At 44.3% G+C, this 23,825-nt stretch overlaps 1 protein-coding gene across 1 annotated transcript in view; it reads right to left on the reverse strand.

Annotated features, from left to right (window-relative positions):
* The window catches only part of myo1g (myosin IG), a 98,702-nt gene extending 80,443 nt beyond the window's left edge, over nt 1–18,259 (reverse strand). Inside the window, exons 1-5 of the mRNA XM_090209352.1 lie at nt 18,030–18,259; nt 10,615–10,823; nt 7,229–7,322; nt 2,272–2,437; nt 5–58 (exon numbers count right to left, since the gene is read on the reverse strand). Coding sequence (XP_090065478.1) covers nt 5–58; nt 2,272–2,437; nt 7,229–7,322; nt 10,615–10,823; nt 18,030–18,124 — 618 coding nt within the window. The 5' untranslated portion in view covers nt 18,125–18,259. The remainder of the gene's footprint in view (nt 1–4; nt 59–2,271; nt 2,438–7,228; nt 7,323–10,614; nt 10,824–18,029) is intronic.
* Between the last annotated feature and the right edge of the window lie 5,566 nt (nt 18,260–23,825).

The following is a 23,825-nucleotide window of genomic DNA, read 5'->3' on the forward strand; positions in this document are numbered from 1 at the left end:
TTACCTGATAGAAGGAGTGGAAGTTCCTCTCACCTCCATTCTGCTGCACCACCCTTGACTTACAGTAGGAACAGAGAAAAATGTGAATATACACACACACACACACACACACACACACAGAGTGAGAGAGAGAGAGAGAGAGAGACCATTAGAGTTGAACTATAAACCATAACCTCAAATACAAGACAAGAGAACAGAGAAATATCGTGGGTTATTTCTGTTCAGTGAGAATGGATGAGTCCATCGTTCACACAGCCCCTCAGTGTCAGATGGTGTGTTAGCTAGCTCAAAGAGAAGATAAATGCAGCGGTCATCATGGTGCCCCAGGTGAGCCATTCATTATCAGAATCAGAACTAACAGGGTGTAATTCACAGGAACATCTATTCATGGACTCACTCTCTCTCTCATGTCTCTGTTTCACCACCTTGATCAAACATTTATGTTCAAGTATGAAGTGGAAAGTAGAAAGTGAATAACTTTTCAAAAGAAGTTCACAGAAACAGACACATACTGTATCAAGCATATTCCTTGACTAAAAAACATGTTTAATCTCCACTGGAAGTGCTTTCTAGTCCAGGACAAGGCTTAATATATGTCTGGTAAACTGGCCCTATAAATCTGCTTTTAAAGTAACTACCCAGTGTTACCAAATTTCCATGAAATATGACCTATAATTACTCACAATATGAGTGAAATAGTTTTCTTCCAGAACATTTAAATAAGGCATGTTAATGCAGCTTTGCTGTGTTAGAATGGTGTGGGTGTGTACCGGTCATTCAATTATTAATACGAGTAGACCGCTGATTGGCCAGCCCATCCTCCTATAGACCGCTGATTGGCCAGCCCATCCTCATGTAGACCGCTGATTGGCCAGCCCATCCTCCTGTAGACCGCTGATTGGCCAGCTCATCCTCCTATAGACCGCTGATTGGCCAGCCCATCCTCATGTAGACCGCTGATTGGCCAGCCCATCCTCCTATAGACCGCTGATTGGCCAGCTCATCCTCATGTAGACCGCTGATTGGCCAGCCCATCCTCCTGTAGACCGCTGATTGGCCAGCTCATCCTCCTGTAGACCGCTGATTGGCCAGCCCATCCTCATGTAGACCGCTGATTGGCCAGCTCATCCTCCTGTAGACCGCTGATTGGCCAGCCCATCCTCATGTAGACCGCTGATTGGCCAGCTCATCCTCCTGTAGACCGCTGATTGGCCAGCCCATCCTCCTATAGACCCCTGATTGGCCAGCTCATCCTCCTCTAGACCGCTGATTGGCCAGCTCATCCTCCTCTAGACCGCTGATTGGCCAGCTCATCCTCCTATAGACAGCTGATTTGCTTTTCTCTAATTTATGTTTTGGCCACAAATACGAGTATAGGATGAGTCAACAACAATATTTGGATATGCGCTAACCCTTTACACTCAGGGGGGAATTAACCAAAATGGATATGGCCAAATGTAAATGTTTCTTAAAGAGAAAATATTAAAACGTATAAGCATAGTTGGACTGGAAAAGGTTTGGAGATTCTGGGAAAACTATTAGATCAAAGGAATCATGAGTGCATTCAGGTACGTGTTCCTCTGCAAATGTTCTTCACAATAAACAAACGTAGGCTCATTGTGTTCAGAACAACCCTACGTGATCTTGTAGCTGTACGTCTAACGTAGTGATCATGAACATTGACACTGTATTTGACATGAGTTATATGACATGGAAATGTTAAGTGCATATTGGACTCAACGGGTGTTTGGCTTGCTTGCATGACATCAAAGCGGCATTTATTATAATCCTCAATATCTTATCTTTCAAAATACATAGTCCTCTTAATTTACGGCATTTCCCTCACTCACAACTAAAAGAAATTGCAAAAGTTGCCCAATTACCAGGAGGGATGAGGGGCAACTTCTTGTCGTGTGCAAAACGTCTGTCAGTCAAAAGCCATACAGAGCTGTGAAGCGCAGAGCCTGAGCTTTGATGTCATTTATAGCATGTTACTGTACAGGCACTGAGCTGTGACGTCATTTATAGCATGTTACTGTACAGGCACTGAGCTGTGACGTCATTTATAGCATGTTACTGTACAGGCACTGTGTTCTAATTTATGCGCTTATCAGTGCCCAGATCTGGTATTTTCAAACCGTCTACGGGTTAACAGAATATTAACTTAAGCTGTCCAATCAAATCTCTTCTCCTAAGTCCCTTCCTTGACTCCAAGTCAAGGTCCAATCACTGTCTGTCTCTCACCATCCTGTCCAATCATGTTGTTCTCACCTTCTCCAGTAGGTAGTTGTTAATATGGCCGCCGGTAGGGTCGCCGTTGAAGTTGAAGTTGATGTCCATGTACTTCCCAAAGCGGCTGGAGTTGTCGTTGCGGTTGGTCTTGGCGTTACCGAAGGCCTCCAGCACACAGTTGGACTTCAGAAGAACATTCTTCACACTGTGTCACAGGGGAGAGTGTGGTCATCATGGATAACAGCAATAGCAGATGACAATGTGTCCCAAAGATTGAGAAGAGAGGAAGAGAAAGAGGTGAATAAGAAGTTCTTCCATTGTCATTTTTTTTTATCTGGTCATCCAGAACAAAAATCATCTTCGGGCTATCACTAGAGGTTAATGATGAATTGGTTCTTCTCAAATCTAATTGTATTCGTCACATGCTTCGTAAATTACAGGTGTAGACTAACAGCGACATGCTTACTTACGAGCCCTTCCCAACAATGCAGAGAGAATATAAATATACCAAATAATAACAACACAAGGAATAAATACACAATGAGTAACGATAACTTGACTATATTACACGGGGTACCAGTACTGAGTCAATGTGCAAGGGTACCAGTACTGAGTCAATGTGCAGGGGTACCAGTACTGAGTCAATGTGCAGGGGTACCAGTACTGAGTCAATGTGCAGGGGTACAAAGTAATTGAGGTAGATATGTACATTTAGGTAGGGGTAAAGTGACTAGGCAACAGGATAGATAATAGACAGTAACAGCAGTATACTGTAGGTAGGGGTAAAGGATAGATAATAGACAGTAACAGCAGTATACTGTAGGTAGGGGTAAAGGATAGATAATAGACAGTAACAGCAGTATGCTGTAGGTAGGGGTAAAGGATAGATAATAGACAATAACAGCAGTATACTGTAGGTAGGGGTAAAGGATAGATAATAGACAGTAACAGCAGTATACTGTAGGTAGGGGTAAAGGATAGATAATAGACAATAACAGCAGTATACTGTAGGTAGGGGTAAAGGATAGATAATAGACAGTAACAGCAGTATACTGTAGGTAGGGGTAAAGGATAGATAATAGACAGTAACAGCAGTATACTGTAGGTAGGGGTAAAGGATAGATAATAGACAATAACAGCAGTATACTGTAGGTAGGGGTAAAGTGACTAGGCAACAGGATAGATAATAGACAGTAACAGCAGTATACTGTAGGTAGGGGTAAAGGATAGATAATAGACAGTAACAGCAGTATACTGTAGGTAGGGGTAAAGGATAGATAATAGACAGTAACAGCAGTATACTGTAGGTAGGGGTAAAGTGACTAGGCAACAGGATAGATAATATACAGTAACAGCAGTATACTGTAGGTAGGGGTAAAGAATAGATAATAGACAGTAACAGCAGTATACTGTAGGTAGGGGTAAAGGATAGATAATAGACAGTAACAGCAGTATACTGTAGGTAGGGGTAAAGGATAGATAATAGACAGTAACAGCAGTATACTGTAGGTAGGGGTAAAGTGACTAGGCAACAGGATAGATAATAGACAGTAACAGCAGTATACTGTAGGTAGGGGTAAAGAATAGATAATAGACAGTAACAGCAGTATACTGTAGGTAGGGGTAAAGGATAGATAATAGACAGTAACAGCAGTATACTGTAGGTAGGGGTAAAGGATAGATAATAGACAATAACAGCAGTATACTGTAGGTAGGGGTAAAGGATAGATAATAGACAGTAACAGCAGTATACTGTAGGTAGGGGTAAAGTGACTAGGCAACAGGATAGATAACAGACAGTAACAGCAGTATACTGTAGGTAGGGGTAAAGGATAGATAACAGACAGTAACAGCAGTATACTGTAGGTAGGGGTAAAGGATAGATAATAGACAGTAACAGCAGTATACTGTAGGTAGGGGTAAAGGATAGATAACAGACAGTAACAGCAGTATACTGTAGGTAGGGGTAAAGGATAGATAATAGACAATAACAGCAGTATACTGTAGGTAGGGGTAAAGGATAGATAATAGACAGTAACAGCAGTATGCTGTAGGTAGGGGTAAAGGATAGATAATAGACAATAACAGCAGTATACTGTAGGTAGGGGTAAAGTGACTAGGCAACAGGATAGATAATAGACAGTAACAGCAGTATACTGTAGGTAGGGGTAAAGGATAGATAACAGACAGTAACAGCAGTATACTGTAGGTAGGGGTAAAGGATAGATAATAGACAGTAACAGCAGTATACTGTAGGTAGGGGTAAAGGATAGATAACAGACAGTAACAGCAGTATACTGTAGGTAGGGGTAAAGGATAGATAATAGACAATAACAGCAGTATACTGTAGGTAGGGGTAAAGTGACTAGGCAACAGGATAGATAATAGACAGTAACAGCAGTATACTGTAGGTAGGGATAAAGGATAGATAATAGACAGTAACAGCAGTATACTGTAGGTAGGGATAAAGGATAGATAACAGACAGTAACAGCAGTATACTGTAGGTAGGGATAAAGGATAGATAACAGACAGTAACAGCAGTATACTGTAGGTAGGGGTAAAGGATAGATAATAGACAGTAACAGCAGTATACTGTAGGTAGGGGTAAAGGATAGATAATAGACAGTAACAGCAGTATACTGTAGGTAGGGGTAAAGGATAGATAATAGACAGTAACAGCAGTATACTGTAGGTAGGGGTAAAGGATAGATAATAGACAGTAACAGCAGTATACTGTAGGTAGGGGTAAAGGATAGATAATAGACAGTAACAGCAGTATACTGTAGGTAGGGGTAAAGGATAGATAATAGACAGTAACAGCAGTATACTGTAGGTAGGGGTAAAGGATAGATAATAGACAGTAACAGCAGTATACTGTAGGTAGGGGTAAAGGATAGATAATAGACAGTAACAGCAGTATACTGTAGGTAGGGGTAAAGGATAGATAATAGACAGTAACAGCAGTATACTGTAGGTAGGGGTAAAGGATAGATAATAGACAGTAACAGCAGTATACTGTAGGTAGGGGTAAAGGATAGATAATAGACAGTAACAGCAGTATACTGTAGGTAGGGGTAAAGGATAGATAACAGACAGTAACAGCAGTATACTGTAGGTAGGGGTAAAGGATAGATAACAGACAGTAACAGCAGTATACTGTAGGTAGGGGTAAAGGATAGATACTAGACAGTAACAGCAGTATACTGTAGGTAGGGGTAAAGGATAGATAATAGACAGTAACAGCAGTATACTGTAGATAGGGGTAAAGGATAGATAATAGACAGTAACAGCAGTATACTGTAGGTAGGGGTAAAGGATAGATAATAGACAGTAACAGCAGTATACTGTAGGTAGGGGTAAAGGATAGATAATAGACAGTAACAGCAGTATACTGTAGGTAGGGGTAAAGTGACTAGGCAACAGGATAGATAATAAACAGCAGATTTCAGTTAGGGATACAGTGTTTTCAACATAACTACCGTTTCCTCTGTAAAAAGGATGTGGGGATTCAGCTCAGGCAGCTTTTTTCACCTGCTACGTTAGGTTAATGCAGATAGTCCATGTAGCTATTTGGTGAGCTATTTAGTAGTCTTATGGCTTGGGGGTAGAAGCTGTTCAGGGTCCTGTTGGTTACAGACTTGGTGCATTGGCACCATTTTTCCGTGCGGAAGCAGAGAGAACAGTCTATGACATGGATGGCTGGAGTCTTTGACAATTGTTAGGGCCCTCTGACACCGCCTGGTATAGAGGTCATGGATGGCAGGAAGCTTGACCCCGGTGATGTACTGGGCCGTACGCTCCACCCTCTGTAATGCCTTGCGGTCGGATGCCAAGCAGTTGCCATACCAAGCAGTGATGCAGTTGGTCAAGATAGTCTCAATATTTTTTTATTTTTTTTATTTAACCTTTATTTAACTAGGCAAGTAAGTTAATAACAAATTCTCAATGGTGCAGCTGGGGAAAAAAATTGAGCATCTCATGGCCCATGCCAAATCTTTTCAGCCTCCTGAGGGGGAAGAGGCGTCATCTTGGCTTCTTCACGACTGTGTTAGTGTGTGTGTGGATCATGTTATTTCCTTAGTGATGTGGACACAGAGGAACTTGTAGCTCTCGACCCGCTCCACTACAGTCCCGTCGATGTGGATGGGGGCGTGGCTCTGCCCTCCGTTTCCTATAGTCCACGATCAGCTCCTTTGTCTTGCTGACGCTGAGGGAGAGGTTGTTGTCCTGGCACCTCCTCCCTATAGGCTGTCTCTGACCTCCTCCCTATAGGCTGTCTCTGACCTCCTCCCTATTGGCTGTCTCTGACCTCCTCCCTATAGGCTGTCTGTCTCTGACCTCCTCCCTATAGGCTGTCTCTGACCTCCCTATAGGCTGTCTCTGACCTCCTCCCTATAGGCTGTCTCTGACCTCCTCCCTATAGGCTGTCTCTGACCTCCTCCCTATTGGCTGTCTCTGACCTCCTCCCTATTGGCTGTCTCTGACCTCCTCCCTATAGGCTGTCTCTGACCTCCTCCCTATAGGCTGTCTCTGACCTCCTCCCTATTGGCTGTCTCTGACCTCCTCCCTATAGGCTGTCTCTGACCTCCTCCCTATAGGCCTCCTCCCTATAGGCTGTCTCTGACCTCCTCCCTATAGGCCTCCTCCCTATAGGTTGTCTCTGACCTCCTCCCTATAGGCTGTCTCTGACCTCCTCCCTATTGGCTGTCTCTGACCTCCTCCCTATTGGCTGTCTCTGACCTCCTCCCTATAGGCTGTCTCTGACCTCCTCCCTATAGGCCTCCTCCCTATAGGCTGTCTCTGACCTCCTCCCTATAGGCTGTCTCTAACATTCTGACATTGCCACTGATGCAGTATATGCTGTATGTCTTTCCAGAATCTCCACTCTAACCCAGTCAAATATATAGTGTTATTTAACAGGGGACAAGGGAGACTCCTCAGAACCTTCTGAACCCAGTGACACCTCCTGGTTGACCTTTAACACGGATGACTCACCTCTCGACCTCTGCTCTCTGGCTGGGGTTGGTGATGGCTGCGATGTACTGCATGATGTACTTGCTAGCCTCCGTCTTTCCGGCGCCACTCTCACCTGGGACACACAGACAGCTCACAACATCTACATGTATGTAGCAGTTCATGTACATTACTAGCAGATTTTGCAACCAGATATAAATTAGTAGATATACAGTACCAGTCGAAAGTTTGGACACATCTACTCATTCAAGGGTTTTTCTTTATTTTTACTATTTTCTACATTGTAGAATAATAGTGAAGACATCAGGACTATGAAATAACACATATGGAATCATGTAGTAACCTAAAAAGTGTAAAACAAATCAAAATATATTTTATATTTGAGATTCTTCAAAGTTGCCACCCTTCGCCTTGACAGCACACTCTGGGCATTCTCTCAACCAGCTTCACCTGGAATGCTTTTCCAACAGTCTTGAAGGAGTTCCCACATATGTTGAGCACTTGTTGACTGCTTTTCCTTCACAATGCCGTCCAACTCATCCCAAACCATCTCAACTGGGTTGAGGTCGGGTGATTGTGGAGGCCAGGTCATCTGATGCAGCACCAACACTCTCCCTCTTGGTCAAATAGCCATTACACAGCCTGGAGGTGTGTTGGGTCATTGTCCTGTTGAAAAACAAATGATAGTCCCACTAAGCTCAAACCAGATGGGATGGCGTTTCGCTGCAGAATGCTGTGGTAACCATGCTGGTTAAGTGTGTCTTGAATTCTAAATAGATCACTGACAGTGTCACCAGCAAAGCACCCCCACACCATCACACCTCCTCCTCCATGCTTCACGGTGGGAACCACACATGCAGAGAGCATCCGTTCACATACTCTGCGTCTCACAAAGACACGGTGGTTGGAACCAAAAATCTCAAATTTGGACTCTTCAGATTTCCACCAGTCTAATGTCCATTGCTTGTGTTTCTTGGCCAAAGTAAATCTCTTCTTCTTATTGGTGTAATTTAGTAGTGGTTTCTTTGCAGCAATTCGATCATGAATACCTGATTCACGCAGTCTCCTCTGAACAGTTGATGTTGAGATGTATCTGTTACTTGAACTCTGTGAAGCATTTATTTGGGCTGCAATCTGAGACTAGTAACTCTAATGAACTTATCCTCTGCAGCAGAGTTAACTCTGGGTCTTCCTTTCCTATGGCGGTCATCATGAGAGACAGTTTCATCAAAGTGCTTGATAGTTTTTGTGACTGCACTTGAAGAAACGTTCAAAGTTCTTGAAATGTTGCTGATTGACTGACATTCATGTCTTAAAGTAATGAAGGACTTTCATTTCTCTTTGCTATTTGAGCTGTTCTTGCCATAATATGGACTTCTGTCTACTGTCTTCTGTATACCACTGCTACCTTGTCACAACACAACTGATTGGCTCAAAGCATTAAGAAGAAAGGTGACTACCTCATAAAACTGGTTGAGAGAATGCCAAGAGTGGGCAAAGCTGTCATCAAGGCAAAGTGGGCTACTTTGAAGAATCTCAAATATATTTAGATTTGTTTAATACACATGTGTGTTATTTCATAGTTTTGATGTCATCACTATTATTCTACAATGTAGAAAATAATAAAAATAAAGAAAAACCCTGGAATGAGTAGGTGTGTCTAAAACTTTTGACTGGTACTGTATATATTTGCACTTCTACGATATAAGATCATGCGTTGTAAATTGAAGTTTATTTATGGCATGAATCCACCTTAACTTAAGGATCGGACCCTTTTTTTAAATTTTCACCAAAAATGACAAAAATAACAGGCCCTGAAGCAAGGATGTGCATTTTCTTGATACCATTTGAAAGGAAACACTTTGAAGGTTGTGGAAATGTGAAATTAATGTAGGAGAATATAACACATTAGATCTGGTAAAAAAAATAATACAAAGAAACAAACACGAGTTTTTTTGTTTAAAAAAATGTATGCAAGAGAAAGGCCATGTATTATTCCAGCCCAGGCGCAATTTAGATTTTGGACACTAGGTGGCAGCAGGGTATGTGCAAAGTCTTAGACTGATCCAATTAATCATTGCATGTGTTAAAAATGTTGTATCAAGACTGCCAAATTTGCCAAATTGGTTTATTAATAACTTTTCAAGTTGATAACTGTGCACTCTCCTCAAACAATAGCATGGTCTACTTTCACTGCAATAGCTACTGTAAATTGGACAGTGCAGTTAGATTTACAAGAATTGAAGCTTTCTGCCTATATCAGGTATGTCTATGTCCTGGGAAATGTTCTTGTTACTTACAACCTCATGCTAATCGCATTTGCCTACTTCAGCTCAACCGTCCCGCGCGGGACCCACCTATCCTGTAGTTAAAGTGTGTCTCTACTGTCAGTCACCAACCATGATGTTACTCTTCATGTGACTAATGTAAGCAGGTTGACATTTATTGTCATGAGTCTTATCCTGGAGGCAGAACTGAGTAATTTCCCTTAGATAAGCCAGCTGCAAAGTCTAAATTGGCTATATTGTCAAATTCATTCATTTTTATAAAAAATTATTTAGCTTAATTTAAGGTTAGGGTTAGACATTAGTGTGGTTAGGGTTAAATTTAAATGCCGATTTTTATGACTTTGTGGGTGTGCCAGCTAGGGACCACTCTGCAGAGCTGCCTGCAGAACAACGTTTGTTGTTATATAGCCTGCTATAAGTACACACAGTAGATGAGGAAACAGGACATTATGAGTTAGTGCAACTAAGAAAAGCCCATTTCACCAACAGTAAGTGGAGACCAATATGCATCATGTTCTGGAGAAGTGAGGAACTGATAACCAGTCAGATAGATAGTGACAGACAGAATGGTATGATGATGTTTTCATAAAGTGATTGCGGGCCTCTTTTTGTTATTTATTGAGCAGAACACAGATATTTAGTGAGCAGAACACTGAGATGTTTAGTGAGCAGAACACTGAGATGTTTAGTGAGCAGAACACTGAGATGTTTAGTGAGCAGAACACTGAGGTGTTTAGCAAGCAGAACACTGAGATGTTTAGTGAGCAGAACAGAGGTGTTTAGCAAGCAGAACACTGAGATGTTTAGTGAGCAGAACAGAGATGTTTAGTGAGCAGAACACTGAGATGTTTAGTGAGCAGAACACTGAGATGTTTAGCGAGCAGAACACTGAGATGTTTAGTGAGCAGAACAGAGATGTTTAGTGAGCAGAACACTGAGATGTTTAGTGAGCAGAACACTGAGATGTTTAGCCAGATAAGATCCTAACTATCCATTCACCATGCTCTCTGACCCTCTCAGAACCAGCTAACCAAGGTCAAACAGGCTTGCAGGACTAAAGGAGGTAAATTATGATGATTGAAGTGTGAGGTGTTGGGTAACATGGAGTGTGAGACAGACCTGAAACGACGATGCAGGTGTCTTTGGCTCGTCTCTTCATGGCCTTGTACGCAGCGTCGGCCACAGCGTACAGGTGGGGAGGGTTCTCGTACAGCTCCCGGCCGCGATAAGCATTGATTTCCTCCTTCCCGTAGATGTCCATCTGTTTGTAAGGATTGACTGACACCACCCCCTCTCCTATGAAGGTGTAGATACGGGCTTTCTCAAACCTACCAGGCACACAGACAAACACAGAGACAGAGACAGAGACAGAGACAGAGACAGAGACAAACACAGAGACAGAGACAGAGACAGAGACAAACACAGAGACAGAGACAGAGACAGAGACAAACACAGAGACAGAGACAGAGACAGAGACAAACACAGAGACAGAGACAGAGACAAACACAGAGACAGAGACAGAGACAGAGACAGAGACAAACACAGAGACAGAGACAGAGACAGACAGAGACAAACACAGAGACAGAGACAGAGACAGAGACAAACACAGAGACAGAGACAGAGACAGAGACAGAGACAAACACAGAGACAGAGACAGAGACAGAGACAGAGACAGAGACAAACACAGAGACAGAGACAGAGACAAACACAGAGACAGAGACAGAGACAAACACAGAGACAGAGACAGAGACAGAGACAGAGACAGAGAGACAGAGACAGAGACAGAGACAAACACAGAGACAGAGACAGAGACAAACACAGAGACAGAGACAGAGACAGAGACAGAGACAGAGACAAACACAGAGACAGAGACAGAGAGAGAGAGAGAGACAGAGACAGAGACAGAGACAAACACAGAGACAGAGAGAGAGACAGAGACAGAGACAGACACAGAGACAGAGACAGAGACAGACACAGAGACAGAGACAGAGACAGAGACAAACACAGAGACAGAGAGAGAGACAGAGAGAGAGACAGAGACAGAGACAGAGACAGAGACAAACACAGAGACAGAGACAGAGACAGAGACAGACACAGAGACAGAGACAGAGACAAACACAGAGACAGAGACAGAGACAGAGACAGAGACAAACACAGAGACAGAGACAGAGACAGAGACAAACACAGAGACAGAGACAGAGACAGAGACAGAGACAAACACAGAGACAGAGACAGAGACAGAGACAAACACAGAGACAGAGACAGAGACAGAGACAGAGACAAACACAGAGACAGAGACAGAGACAGAGACAAACACAGAGACAGAGACAGAGACAGAGACAGAGACAAACACAGAGACAGAGACAGAGACAGAGACAGAGACAAACACAGAGACAGAGACAGAGACAAACACAGAGACAGAGACAGAGACAAACACAGAGACAGAGACAGAGAGAGAGACAGAGACAGAGACAGAGACAGAGACAAACACAGAGACAGAGAGAGAGAGAGACAGAGACAGAGACAGAGAGAGAGACAGAGACAGAGACAGAGACAAACACAGAGACAGAGACAAACACAGAGACAGAGACAGAGACAGAGACAGAGACAAACACAGAGACAAACACAGAGACAGACACAGAGACAGAGACAGACACAGAGACAGACACAGAGACAGAGACAAACACAGAGACAGAGACAGAGACAGAGACAGAGACAGAGACAGAGACAAACACAGAGACAGACACAGAGACAGAGACAGACACAGAGACAGACACAGAGACAGAGACAGAGACAGAGACAGAGACAAACACAGAGACAGAGACAGAGACAGAGACAGAGACAGAGACAAACACAGAGACAGAGCTGACGTTATTTTAGCTTTTTGAAGTATGGTTTCAGCTTGTTTTTATATTTTTGAAAAGGCTTGAATTTTAACTATCCAAATAGAAATGTAGGAAAACAGAACAAAATCCTTTTGATATGAATAATTTGTGCCACAGAAAAGCTTCTGTGTATAGTCTACACACACTCAAACCACATTCAACAGTAAGGTTCCACCCCATTAACACCTTGCCCGTTGTGATGAGAGCAATGTTACCACAGCAACAGGGTAGAGGCCATTTCACAGAGAAACACCCTAACGTTAAAAACCCACATATTTGTGCATCTAAACTCAAACCTCCCACCTACTCTCAAAACGGACACACCCACCCCAAAAGTATAGGAATTGACGTGGATGGGAAGTGAGAACAGGAAGTACGGGAAGTGAGAACAGGAAGCATGTACAAATTGTGTCTCAAGAGGATTCGCTTCCTCCACCTTGTTTAACTTGCCTGGGTATTGATTTTACTTGTGGCACCTATCCTGCTGATATTAAACCTAATTTCCTATTTTCTGTGCGGAAATGTAGGATGTACATCACAAGTTACAATAAACAACTCCATGACCTGCTAAACAAAAATATATATCTATCACAACCTGTGATAACCAACACGGGTACAAACAGTCATTTAGATCATTATACTAAGACATGGATCTTAGTCACTGGAACTGTCTGTGGCAGCCGCTGGTCCTAGTAGTAATTGCCCAAAGTGGACAAATAAAGTTGTTTTAGTTTAATCCTAAGGGGTGTTATTAGAGAAAACGTGTCTTTCTCTTCAACCTTTTTCTATCTGACTGTTACTGCAGACGTTGCCATGGGGTCAGGCCGGGCCTGATAAAACTAATGGGAACTTCAGGGAATTAAAAATATGGTGTATACACCATCCAGGGCTGAGGCCCCTGGCGTGTCTGCTGAGGCCCCTGGCGTGTCTGCTGAGGCCCCTGGCGTGTCTGCTGGGGCCCCTGGCGTGTCTGCTGAGGCCCCTGGCGTGTCTGTTGAGGCCCCTGGCGTGTCTGTAGAGGCCCCTGGCGTGTCTGCTAAGGCCCCTGGCGTGTCCGCTAAGGCCCCTGGCGTGTCTGCTTAGGCCCCTGGCGTGTCTGCTGAGGTCCCTGGCGCGTCTGCTGAGGCCCCTGGCGCGTCTGCTGAGGCCCCTGGCGTGTCTGCTGGGGCCCCTGGTGTGTCTGAGGCCCCTGGCGTGTCTGAGGCCCCTGGCGTGTCTGTTGAGGCCCCTGGCGTGTCTGCTGAGGCCCCTGGCGTGTCTGCTGAGGCCCCTGGCGTGTCTGCTGAGGCCCCTGGGGTGTCTGTTGAGGCCCCTGGGGTGTCTGCTGAGGCCCCTGGCGTGTCTGCTGAGGCCCCTGGGGTGTCTGCTGAGGCCCCTGGCGTGTCTGCTGAGGCCCCTGGGGTGTCTGCTGAGGCCCCTGGCGTGTCTGCTGAGGCCCCTGGCGTGTCTGCTGAGGCCCCTGGCGTGTGTGCTGAGGCCCCTGGCGTGTGTGCTGAGGCCCCTGGCGTGTCTGCTGAGGCCCCTGGCGTGTCTGCTGAGGCCCCTGGCTTGTCTCAGGCCCCTGGCGTGTCTGAGGCCCCTGGCGTGTCTGCTGAGGCCCCTGGGGTGTCTGCTGACACCCCTGGCGTGTCTGCTGAGGCCCCTGGCGTGTCTGCTGAGGCCCCTGGGGTGTTTGCTGAGGCCCCTGGCGTGTCTGCTGAGGCCCCTGGCGTGTCTGCTGAGGCCCCTGGCGTGTCTGCTGAGGCCCCTGGGGTGTCTGCTGAGGCCCCTGGTGTGTCTGCTGAGGCCCCTGGCGTGTCTGAGGCCCCTGGCGTGTCTGAGGCCCCTGGTGTGTCTGCTGAGGCCCCTGAAGGTCCTCCAACTAATAAACAGCATGTTTTACTACCACTGTGAAATACCCCTTTTCAACTTCACACAGGATTCTGAAGATGACGGCATCGCAGGCTAATTGTTCATATGTGGTTTCTCACTGTCTCAAGGGAAGGCATGTCCCAACTTTACCAAACTTAAAATCTGTCTGTCTGCTTTGGCAATGTAAACACATGTTTCCCATGCCAAGAAAGCCCTTTGAATTGAATTAAGAGAGAGAGATACATAAATAAACAAATAAACAAATAGATAATGGTCAGGTGCAGCAAAGAAAGACTTGGCCTTAACTGAAAACACAGAACTAACATCCACAACATGTATGATAGTCATTTGTGGTTAAGGGGTTGAGGATAAATTAAAACTGCTTCTCTTCTAGTCTTTTTAAGAAACATTTGTGTGTTGAAAAAGCTTAATAACCACTTGTATAATATATTTGCATAGACTTCCAACAGACATACATACCCCACCAGACACACCATTATGAGTTTCTGCACTGTACCCAAACCAAAAACAGATTTAATGCATCACTCAGTATTGAATAGAGCCGTGTCATCATGGAATACACCGTCACCAGAGGTTAGTCAGGCAAGTTTAGCTTTAAAAAACAGATACAAATGTGTCACGCCCTGATCTGTTTCACCTGTCTTTGTGCTTGTCTCCACCCCCCTCCAGGCGTCGCCCGTCTTCCCTATTATCCCCCTGTGTATTTATACCTGTGTTCTCTGTTTGTCTTGTTGCCAGTTCGTTGTGTTTGGTCAAGCCTACCAGTGGGTTTCCCTCTGCTCCTGACGCTTGTTTGTTCCTGCTTTCTAGGTTCCCCGGTTCTGACCTTTCTGCCCGCCCTGAGCCCCACCACTCTGGATTTACGGACCTCTGCCTGACCTGACCTGTCGTTTTCCTGCCCATGTTGCTGTAATAAACATTGTTACTTCGACACAGTCTGCACTTGGGTCTTACCTGAAAAGTGATACAAATGCATCTTGTTGCTCAGCGCCTGTCCTCTTCTAAAGATCTAATTGAACTGAACTGTATATATGAATATGTACTGTATATTTTAATAGTGTGTAAATAGTAATTTTGTTGTCTCTTGGTGTCTTTTCAATAATAAATAACTCATTTTGTATTTTATTTTCTATTTAATGTAATACCTTATGTTGTTCTTGTCTAGTACTGTTCTGTTCTCTGTCATGTATTTGTGTGTTTTGTGGACCCCAGGAAGAGCAGCTGCTGCATGTGCAGTATCTAATAGGGATCTGAATAAAGTAAACACTGCACCCAAAAATAGAGGACAAAAGGTCACCCGATTCACTTGAACTCAACACAATACATCACTGCAACAAACAAAAAACAGTCACGAAGAGAGCGAATAGAGTAGGTGTCACTAACTAAATGAGTTTGGTCTCAGGTCTTTACCAATGATGCGATGACGATTTCTATGCGTCTATTTACGTGACTGTTCCTGAGGCAGAACCGTACATGTTCATATCGCAACCAATGAGAGAGGGTGGGAAAGTCAAACCCCCAAAAATGTCATCCACATCTCTCTCTCTCTCTCTCTCTCTCTCTCTCTCCCCCCTCTCTCTCTCTCGTTGTCTACATGTCAACTTCTTCACTTAGCTTCTTGTACAAACAATAGTTTATAGCACTGCTTTAATCCTCACACGTGTGTCAATCTAAGTAAAATAAATTTAAGAAAATCCCCATCAAAATCCTTCAGTTTTAAACTAGATATTTTTTTGTTGTTGCATGGGCTGCATCTCAATCCACCTATTCCTCCTATGTAGCCTTCTGCATCTGCGGTGGAAGGTGGCCAAGCTATAAAGGTGTTTAAAAATCGGTCTTCTCACAAAAACGTCCAAACGGGTGTCACAGGACTCGCCTGAAGGTAACACATAAAAACGAATGGAAGAATGGAGGTAGATTTGTGCCAACAAAAATAAGGGGTTAAATATGGGTCCAACCTAAAATATTCCCTGAGCTTTCTTATATCTCATAGATATAGGACAGACACTTATTCCAGACAGATATAGGACAGACACTTATTCCAGACAGTCTTTTTGACATTTCTAAATGTTTTATTCAATGCATTTCTATCGGCAATACTAGTACAGGCCAAATTCAATATTTTATATATATTTTATATATATTTGTTTTATACCTCAAAAAAGTCCTCAAATTCAAAATCAAATACAGTGCATTCAGAAAGTATTCAGACCCCTTGACTATTCCCACATTTTGTTACATTTACAGCCTTAATCTAAAATGTATTTAAATAAAAACCTGAAATAACACATTTACATAAGTATTCAGACCCTTTAATCGGTGCTTTGTTGAAGCACCTTTTGCAGTGATTACAGACTTATCTTCTTGGGTATGACGCTATAAGCTTGGCACACTTGTATTTGGGGAGTTTCTCCCAGTCTTCTCTGCAGATCCTCTCAAGCTCTGTGAGGTTGGATGGGGAGCGTCGCTGCACAGCTATTTTCAGGTCTCTCCAGAGATGTTCGATTGGGTTCAAGTCCAGGCTCTGGCTGGGCCACTCAAGGACATTCAGAGACTTGTCCCAAAGCCATTCCTGTGTTGTCTTGGCTGTGTGCTTAGAGTCATTGTCCTGTTGGAAGGTGAACCTTCGCCCCAGTCTGAGTTTCTGAGCACTCTGGACCAGGTTTTCATCACAGACCTCTCTGTACTGTACTGTTCATCTGAGAGTCCTTTACATGCCTTTTTGCAATCTCCAAGCGGGCTGTAATGTGCCTTTTACTGAGGAGTGGCTTCCTTCTGGCCACTCTACCATAAAGGCCTGATTGGTGGAGTGCTGCAAAGACGGTTGTCCTTCTGAAATGTTCTCCCATCTCCACAGAGGAGAGCACTGGAGCACTGTCAGAGTTACCATCGGGTTCTTGGTCACCTGACTGACCAAAGACCTTCTCCACCGATTGCTCAGTTTGGTCGGGCGGCCAGCTCTCGGAAGAGACTTGGTGGTTTCAAACTTCTTCTATTTAAGAATGCTGAAGACCACTGTGTTCTTGGGGACCTTCAATGCTGAAGACATTTGTTGGTACCCTTCCCCAGATCTATGCCTCGACACAATCCTGTCTTGGAGCTCTATGGACAATTCCTTAGAACTGTTTTTTGATCTGACATGCACTGTCAACTGTGGGATCTTAAATAGACAGGTGTGTGCCTTTCCAAATCATGTCCAATCAATTGAATTTACCACAGGTGGACTCCAATCAAGTTGAAGAAACATCTTAAGAATTATCAATGGAAACAGGATGCACCTGAGCTCATTTTCGAGTCTCGTAGCAAAGGGTCTGAATACTTATATAAATTAGGTATTCTGTTTTTTTTTAATACATTTCCATAATATTCAAAAAAATAATAATAATCTTTGTCATTATGGGGTATTGTGTGTTGATTGATGAAGATCATTTAAAATATATATATTTTAGAATAAGGCAGTAACGTAGCAAAATGTGGAAAAACTCAACGGGTCAGAATACTTTCAAAATGTACTGTATTAATCCATGGTATGACCTACCCCCAAGGTGTAGAATTTTAGAGGATAACGGAGGCACTGAAAAGTTTCCAATGTTGCGAGGTTGAGGGGACTGAGGGCTGATAAAGACATCCATTGTGCCACAACCTCCATGACAGCATCCTCTCATCTCCATACCTGTGTTGTACCTACTTCATCCTTCTCAACCTCCACTCCTCGACCGGAGTCACCATCAGTCCTTACATACTCTCTACCCCAGTCTCTCTGCAATTAGGCCTTACCTCAGCTTCAGGTTCTCCATAAACTGCTCTATGTTCACCTCGTCCAGAAGGACAAAATCAGACTTCCCAAACTCCAGGCCCTCCAGCACCGCCATCCTGACGGACAGACAGAATGACAAAAAAAGATAGAGAGGAAACGGAAGTCTCTAGGGGAGAGAGAGAGAGAGTAGAGGACTCTAGGGAAGAGAGAGAGAAGTGATGCAAAGGCAGGCAGGCAGGCAGAATAGTCTAGTGCTGCTGGTGCCCGGTAGTGAAAGTGGAGTTGAGGCAGTGTGCTGTGTTGTGGGTGTGGGTGTGGCATAACTCTGTTCTTTTGTGGTGTGGGGTGCTGCTTAGTCAAGTCAATGAGGGCTGTGGTCGGCCTCTCTGTAGTGTGTGTGTGTGTGTGTGTGTGTGTGTGTGTGTGTGTGTGTGTGTGTGTGTGTGTGTGTGTGTGTGTGTGTGCGTGCGTGCGTGCGTGCGTGCGTGCGTGCGTGCGTGTGTGCGTGAGGCGGGTATATATATAATGGGACAGCGAAGAACTATCATTAAACACAGAAAACACTTCTGCATCCTCCATCTCGTCTTTCTCTCTTCCTGCCACAGGCCTCCAGACCTCCTTGTTTCAGAGGAAAACCACTGAGTGAACCGTTGCAGAGGACTATGACAACAAGAAAGTCATACTGTATCTCTCTTAGCCTCCCCCTCTCTTTTTCCACCTCTCTCTCTTCCTCTCTATCTCTGTCTGTGTATCTATCTATTTGTCTATCACTCTTCCATATAAAGACCCCACTGCACAAAGATAATTGATCTGAAAGAAGAAGAAAACCAACTGAACACTGAGACACAGAGGCTCGATCCACTGCCAACAATCTACAATTAAGTCTGTAAATTAGCTGTACATTTTAGGACAAAATGCCCTCTTCTCCTGGGAAGGATCAGGGTATTTCCTTGGAAGAATCAGGGTATCTCCTGGGAAGGATAAGGGCATTTCCTGGAAAGGGTGCCGGAGCGGTCTTCTAGTGAGGCTTCGGATGTGCACACACCACCCACCGCTTCCGAGTATATTACTCACTAATGTCCAGTCTCTAGATAACAAGGTAGACAAAATCAGGGCAAGAGTTGCTTAACAAAGAGATATCCCGGATTGTAACATACTCTGTTTCAAGGAAATGTGGCTAGCTTGGGATATGCTGTCGGAGTCAGTACAGTCAACGGGATTTTCAGTGCATCGCGCCGACAGGAATAAACATCTATCCGGTAAGGATGGAAGTGTATGTTTCATGATTAACAACTCATGGTGCAATTGTAACAACATACAAGAACTCAAGTTATTTTGTTCACCAGACCTAGAATTCCTCACAATCAAATGCCAACCGTATTGTCTCCCAAGAGAACTCTCCTCGGTTATTGTCACAGGCGTGTATATCCCCCCGCGAGCGGATACCAAGACGACCATCAAGGAACTTCACTGGACTTTATGCAAACTGGAAACCATATATCCTGAGGCTGCATTTATTGTAGCTTGGGATTTTAACAAAGCTAATTTAAGAACAAGGCTACCTAAATTCTATCAGCATATCGATTGCAGTACACGAGCGAGCAACGCTCGACCATTGCTACTCTAACATTCATGATGCATGCAAGGCCCTCCCCCGCTCTCTTTTCGGCATATCTGACCATGACTCAATCTTGTTGCTCCTCTCCTATAGGCAGAAACTAAAACAGGAAGCGCCTATGCTTAGGTCTATCCAACACCGGTCTGACAAATCAGATTCCGCGCTTCAAGATTGCTTCAATCATGTGGACTGTGATATGTTCTGGGTAGACTCAGAGAACAACATTGACAAATATGCTGACTCGGTGAGTGAGTTTATAAGGAAGTGTATAGGAGATATTGTACCCACTGTGACTATTAAAACCTTCCCTAACCAGAAACTGTGGATTGATGGCAGCATTCGTGCAAAACTGAAAGCACATACCACCACATTTAATCATGGCAAGGTGACTGAGAATATGGCCGAATACAAACAGTGTAGTTATTCCCTCCATAAGGCAATCAGACAAGCAAAGTGTCAGTATAGAGAAAAAGTGGAGTTGCAATTCAATGGCTCAAACATGAGACGTATGTGGCAGGGTCTACAGACAATCACGGATTACAAAAAGAAAACCAGCCCGGTCATGGACATCAACGTCTTGCTTCCAGACAAATTAAACAACTTCTTTGCGTGCTTTGAGGACAATACAGTGCCACTGACGCGACCCGCTGCCAAAGACTGTGGGCTCTCCTTCTCCATGGCCGACGTAAGTAAAACATTTAAACGTGTTAAGGCTGCCGGCCCAGATGGCATTCCTAGCCGCGTCCTCAGAGCATGCACAGACCAGCTGGCTGGTGTGTTTACGGACATATTCAATCAATCCCTATCCCAGTCTGCTGTCCCCACATGCTTCAAGATGGCCACCATTGTTCCTGTTCCCAAGAAAACCAAGGTAACTGAACAAAAGGACTATTGCCCCGTGGCACTCACTTCTGTCATCAAGAAGTGCTTTGAAAGACTGTTTAAGGATAATATCACCTCCACCCTACCTGTCACCCTAGACCTACTTCAATGTGCTTACCAATAGGTCCACAGACAATAGATTTGCCATCACACTGCACACGGCCCTGTCCCATCTGGATAAGAGGAATACCTATGTAAGAATGCTGTTCATTGACTACAGCTCAGCCTTCAACACCATAGTAACCTCCAAGATCATCATTAAGCTCGAGGCCCTGGGTCAGAACAGTGCCCTGTGCAGCTGGGTCCTGGACTTCCTGACGGACCGCCCCCAGGTGGTAAAGGTAGGAAACAACATCTCCACTCCGCTGATCCTCAACACTGGGGCACCACAAGGGTGTGTTCTCAGCCCCCTCCTGTACTCCCTGTTCACCCACGACTGCGTGGCCACGCACGCCTCTAACTCAATCATCAAGTTTGCAGACAACACAGTGGTAGGCTTGATTACCAACAACGACGAGACAGCCTACAGGGAGGAGGTGCGGGCCCTCGGAGTGTGGTGCCAGGAAAATAACCTCTCACTCAATGTCAGCAAAACAAAAGAGATGATCGTGGACTTCAGGAAACAGCAAAGGGAGCACCCCTCTTTCCACATTGACTGGACAGCAGTGGAGAAGGTGGTGGAGAGCAGCAGTGGAGAAGTTCCTCAGTGTACATATCCCCGACAATCTGAAATGGTCCACGCACACAGACAGTGTGGTGAAGAAGGCGCAACAACACCTCTTCAACCTCAGGAGGCTGAAAATATGTGGCTTGTCACCGAAAAACTTCACTAGCTTTTACAGGTGCACAATCGAGAGCATCCCGTTGGACTGTATCACCGCCTGGTACGTCAACTGCACAGCCCACAACCGCAGGGCTCTCCAGAGGGTATTGAGGTCTGCACAACGCATCACCGGGGGCAAACTACCTGCCCTCCAGGACACCTATAACACCCGATGTCACAAGAAGGCAAAAAAAGATAATCAAGGACAATAACCACCCGAGCCAATGCCTGTTCACCCTGCTTCTATCCAGAAGGCGAGGTCAGCACAGGTGCATCAAATCTGGGACAGAAAGATTGAAAAAACAGTTTCTATCTCAAGGCCATCAGATTGTTAAACAGCCATCACTAGCACAGAGAGGCAGCTGCCTACCGACTTGATATCATTGGCCACTTTAACTTCTTCATGATTTTTTTATTTTACCTTTATTTAACTAGGCAAGTAATTTAAGAAAAAAATATTATTTTCAATGACAGCCTAGGAACAATGGGTTAACTGCCTTGTTCAGGGGCTGAATGACAGATTTTTACCTCGGCAGTTCTTGGATTCAACCTTGCAACCTTTTGGTTACTAGTCCAACGCTCTAACCACTAGGCTACCTCCCACGGGACGGTTGAGCTAATGTAGGCTAATGTAATTAGCATAAACAGAACACTAGTCACTTTAATAATGCCACTTTAAGAATATTTACATATCTCGCAATACTTATCTCATATGTACTGTATACTACACTATCTATTCTATATTATCTACTGCATCTCAGCCGCTCTGTCACTGCTCATCCATATATTTTATATTTATATATTCTCATCCCATTCCTTTACTAGATTGTGTGTATTAGGTTTTGTTGTGGAATTTGTTAGATATTAGGTTTTGTTGTGGAATTGTTAGATATTACCTGTTAGATACTGCTGCACTGTCAGATCTAGAAGCACAAGCATTTCACTACACTATAACACTAAACAATAACATCTGCTAACCATGTGTATGTGACCAATACAATTGTATTTGATTTGATTTTGTATCTCCTGGAAAGGATCAGGGTATTTGCTGCTTCTGACTCCACAGCAGCATACATCATCTCTCCTTGGCTACATCCCAAATGGCACCCTATTCCGTATGTAGTGCACTAGTTAATGGCACCCTATTCCCTATGTAGTGCACTAGTTAATGGCACCCTATTCCCTATGTAGTGCACTAGTTAATGGCACCCTATTCCCTATGTAGTGCACTAGTTAATGACATCCTATTCCAAATGTAGTGCACTAGTTAATGACACCCTATTCTAGGGTCAGTTTGTTATATCTGGAGTACTTCTCCTGTCCTATTCGGTGTCCTGTGTGAATCTAAGTGTGCGTTCTCTAATTCTCTCCTTCTCTCTTTCTTTCTCTCTCTCGGAGGACCTGAGCCCTAGGACCATGACCCAGGACTACCTGACATGATGACTCCTTGCTGTCCCCAGTCCACCTGGCCGTGCTGCTGCTCCAGTTTCAACTGACCTGAGCCCTAGGACCATGCCCCAGGACTACCTGACATGATGACTCCTTGCTGTCCCCAGTCCACCTGACCGTGCTGCTGCTCCAGTTTCAACTGTTCTGCCTTATTATTATTCGACCATGCTGGTCATTTATGAACATTTGAACATCTTGGCCATGTTCTGTTATAATCTCCACCCGGCACAGCCAGAAGAGGACTGGCCACCCCACATAGCCTGGTTCCTCTCTAGGTTTCTTCCTAGGTTTTGGCCTTTCTAGGGAGTTTTTCCTAGCCACTGTGCTTCTACACCTGCATTGCTTGCTGTTTGGGGTTTTAGGCTGGGTTTCTGTACAGCACTTTGAGATATCAGCTGATGTACGAAGGGCTATATAAATACATTTGATTTGACTAGTTAATGACACCCTATTCCCTATGTAGTGCACTAGTTAATGACACCCTATTCCCTACGTAGTGCACTAGTTAATGGCACCCTATTCCCTATGTAGTGCACTAGTTAATGACACCCTATTCCCTATGTAGTGCACTAGCTTTGACGAGGACCCATAGGGCTCTGGCCAAAAGTAGTTGGTGGTGATATAATGTAGGGTTGGGGTGGTGATATAATGTAGGCTTAAGGTGGTGATATAATGTAGGGTTAGGGTGGTGATATAATGTAGGGTGGTGATATAATGTAGGGTTAGGGTGGTGATATAATGTAGGGTGGTGATATAATGTAGGGTTAGGGTGGTGATATAATGTAGGGTGGTGATATAATGTAGGGTTAGGGTGGTGATATAATGTAGGGTTAGGGTGGTGATATAATGTAGGGTTGGGGTGGTGATATAATGTAGGGTTGTGGTGGTGATATAATGTAGGGTTAGGGTGGTGATATAATGTAGGGTGGTGATATAATGTAGGGTTAGGGTGGTGATATAATGTAGGGTGGTGATATAATGTAGGGTTAGGGTGGTGATATAATGTAGTGTGGTGATATAATGTAGGGTTAGGGTGGTGATATA

This window comes from Oncorhynchus mykiss, chromosome 18 (assembly GCF_057628025.1).
Source record: "Oncorhynchus mykiss isolate SJ-2025 chromosome 18, ASM5762802v1, whole genome shotgun sequence".
Classification (NCBI taxonomy): Eukaryota; Metazoa; Chordata; class Actinopteri; order Salmoniformes; family Salmonidae; genus Oncorhynchus; species Oncorhynchus mykiss.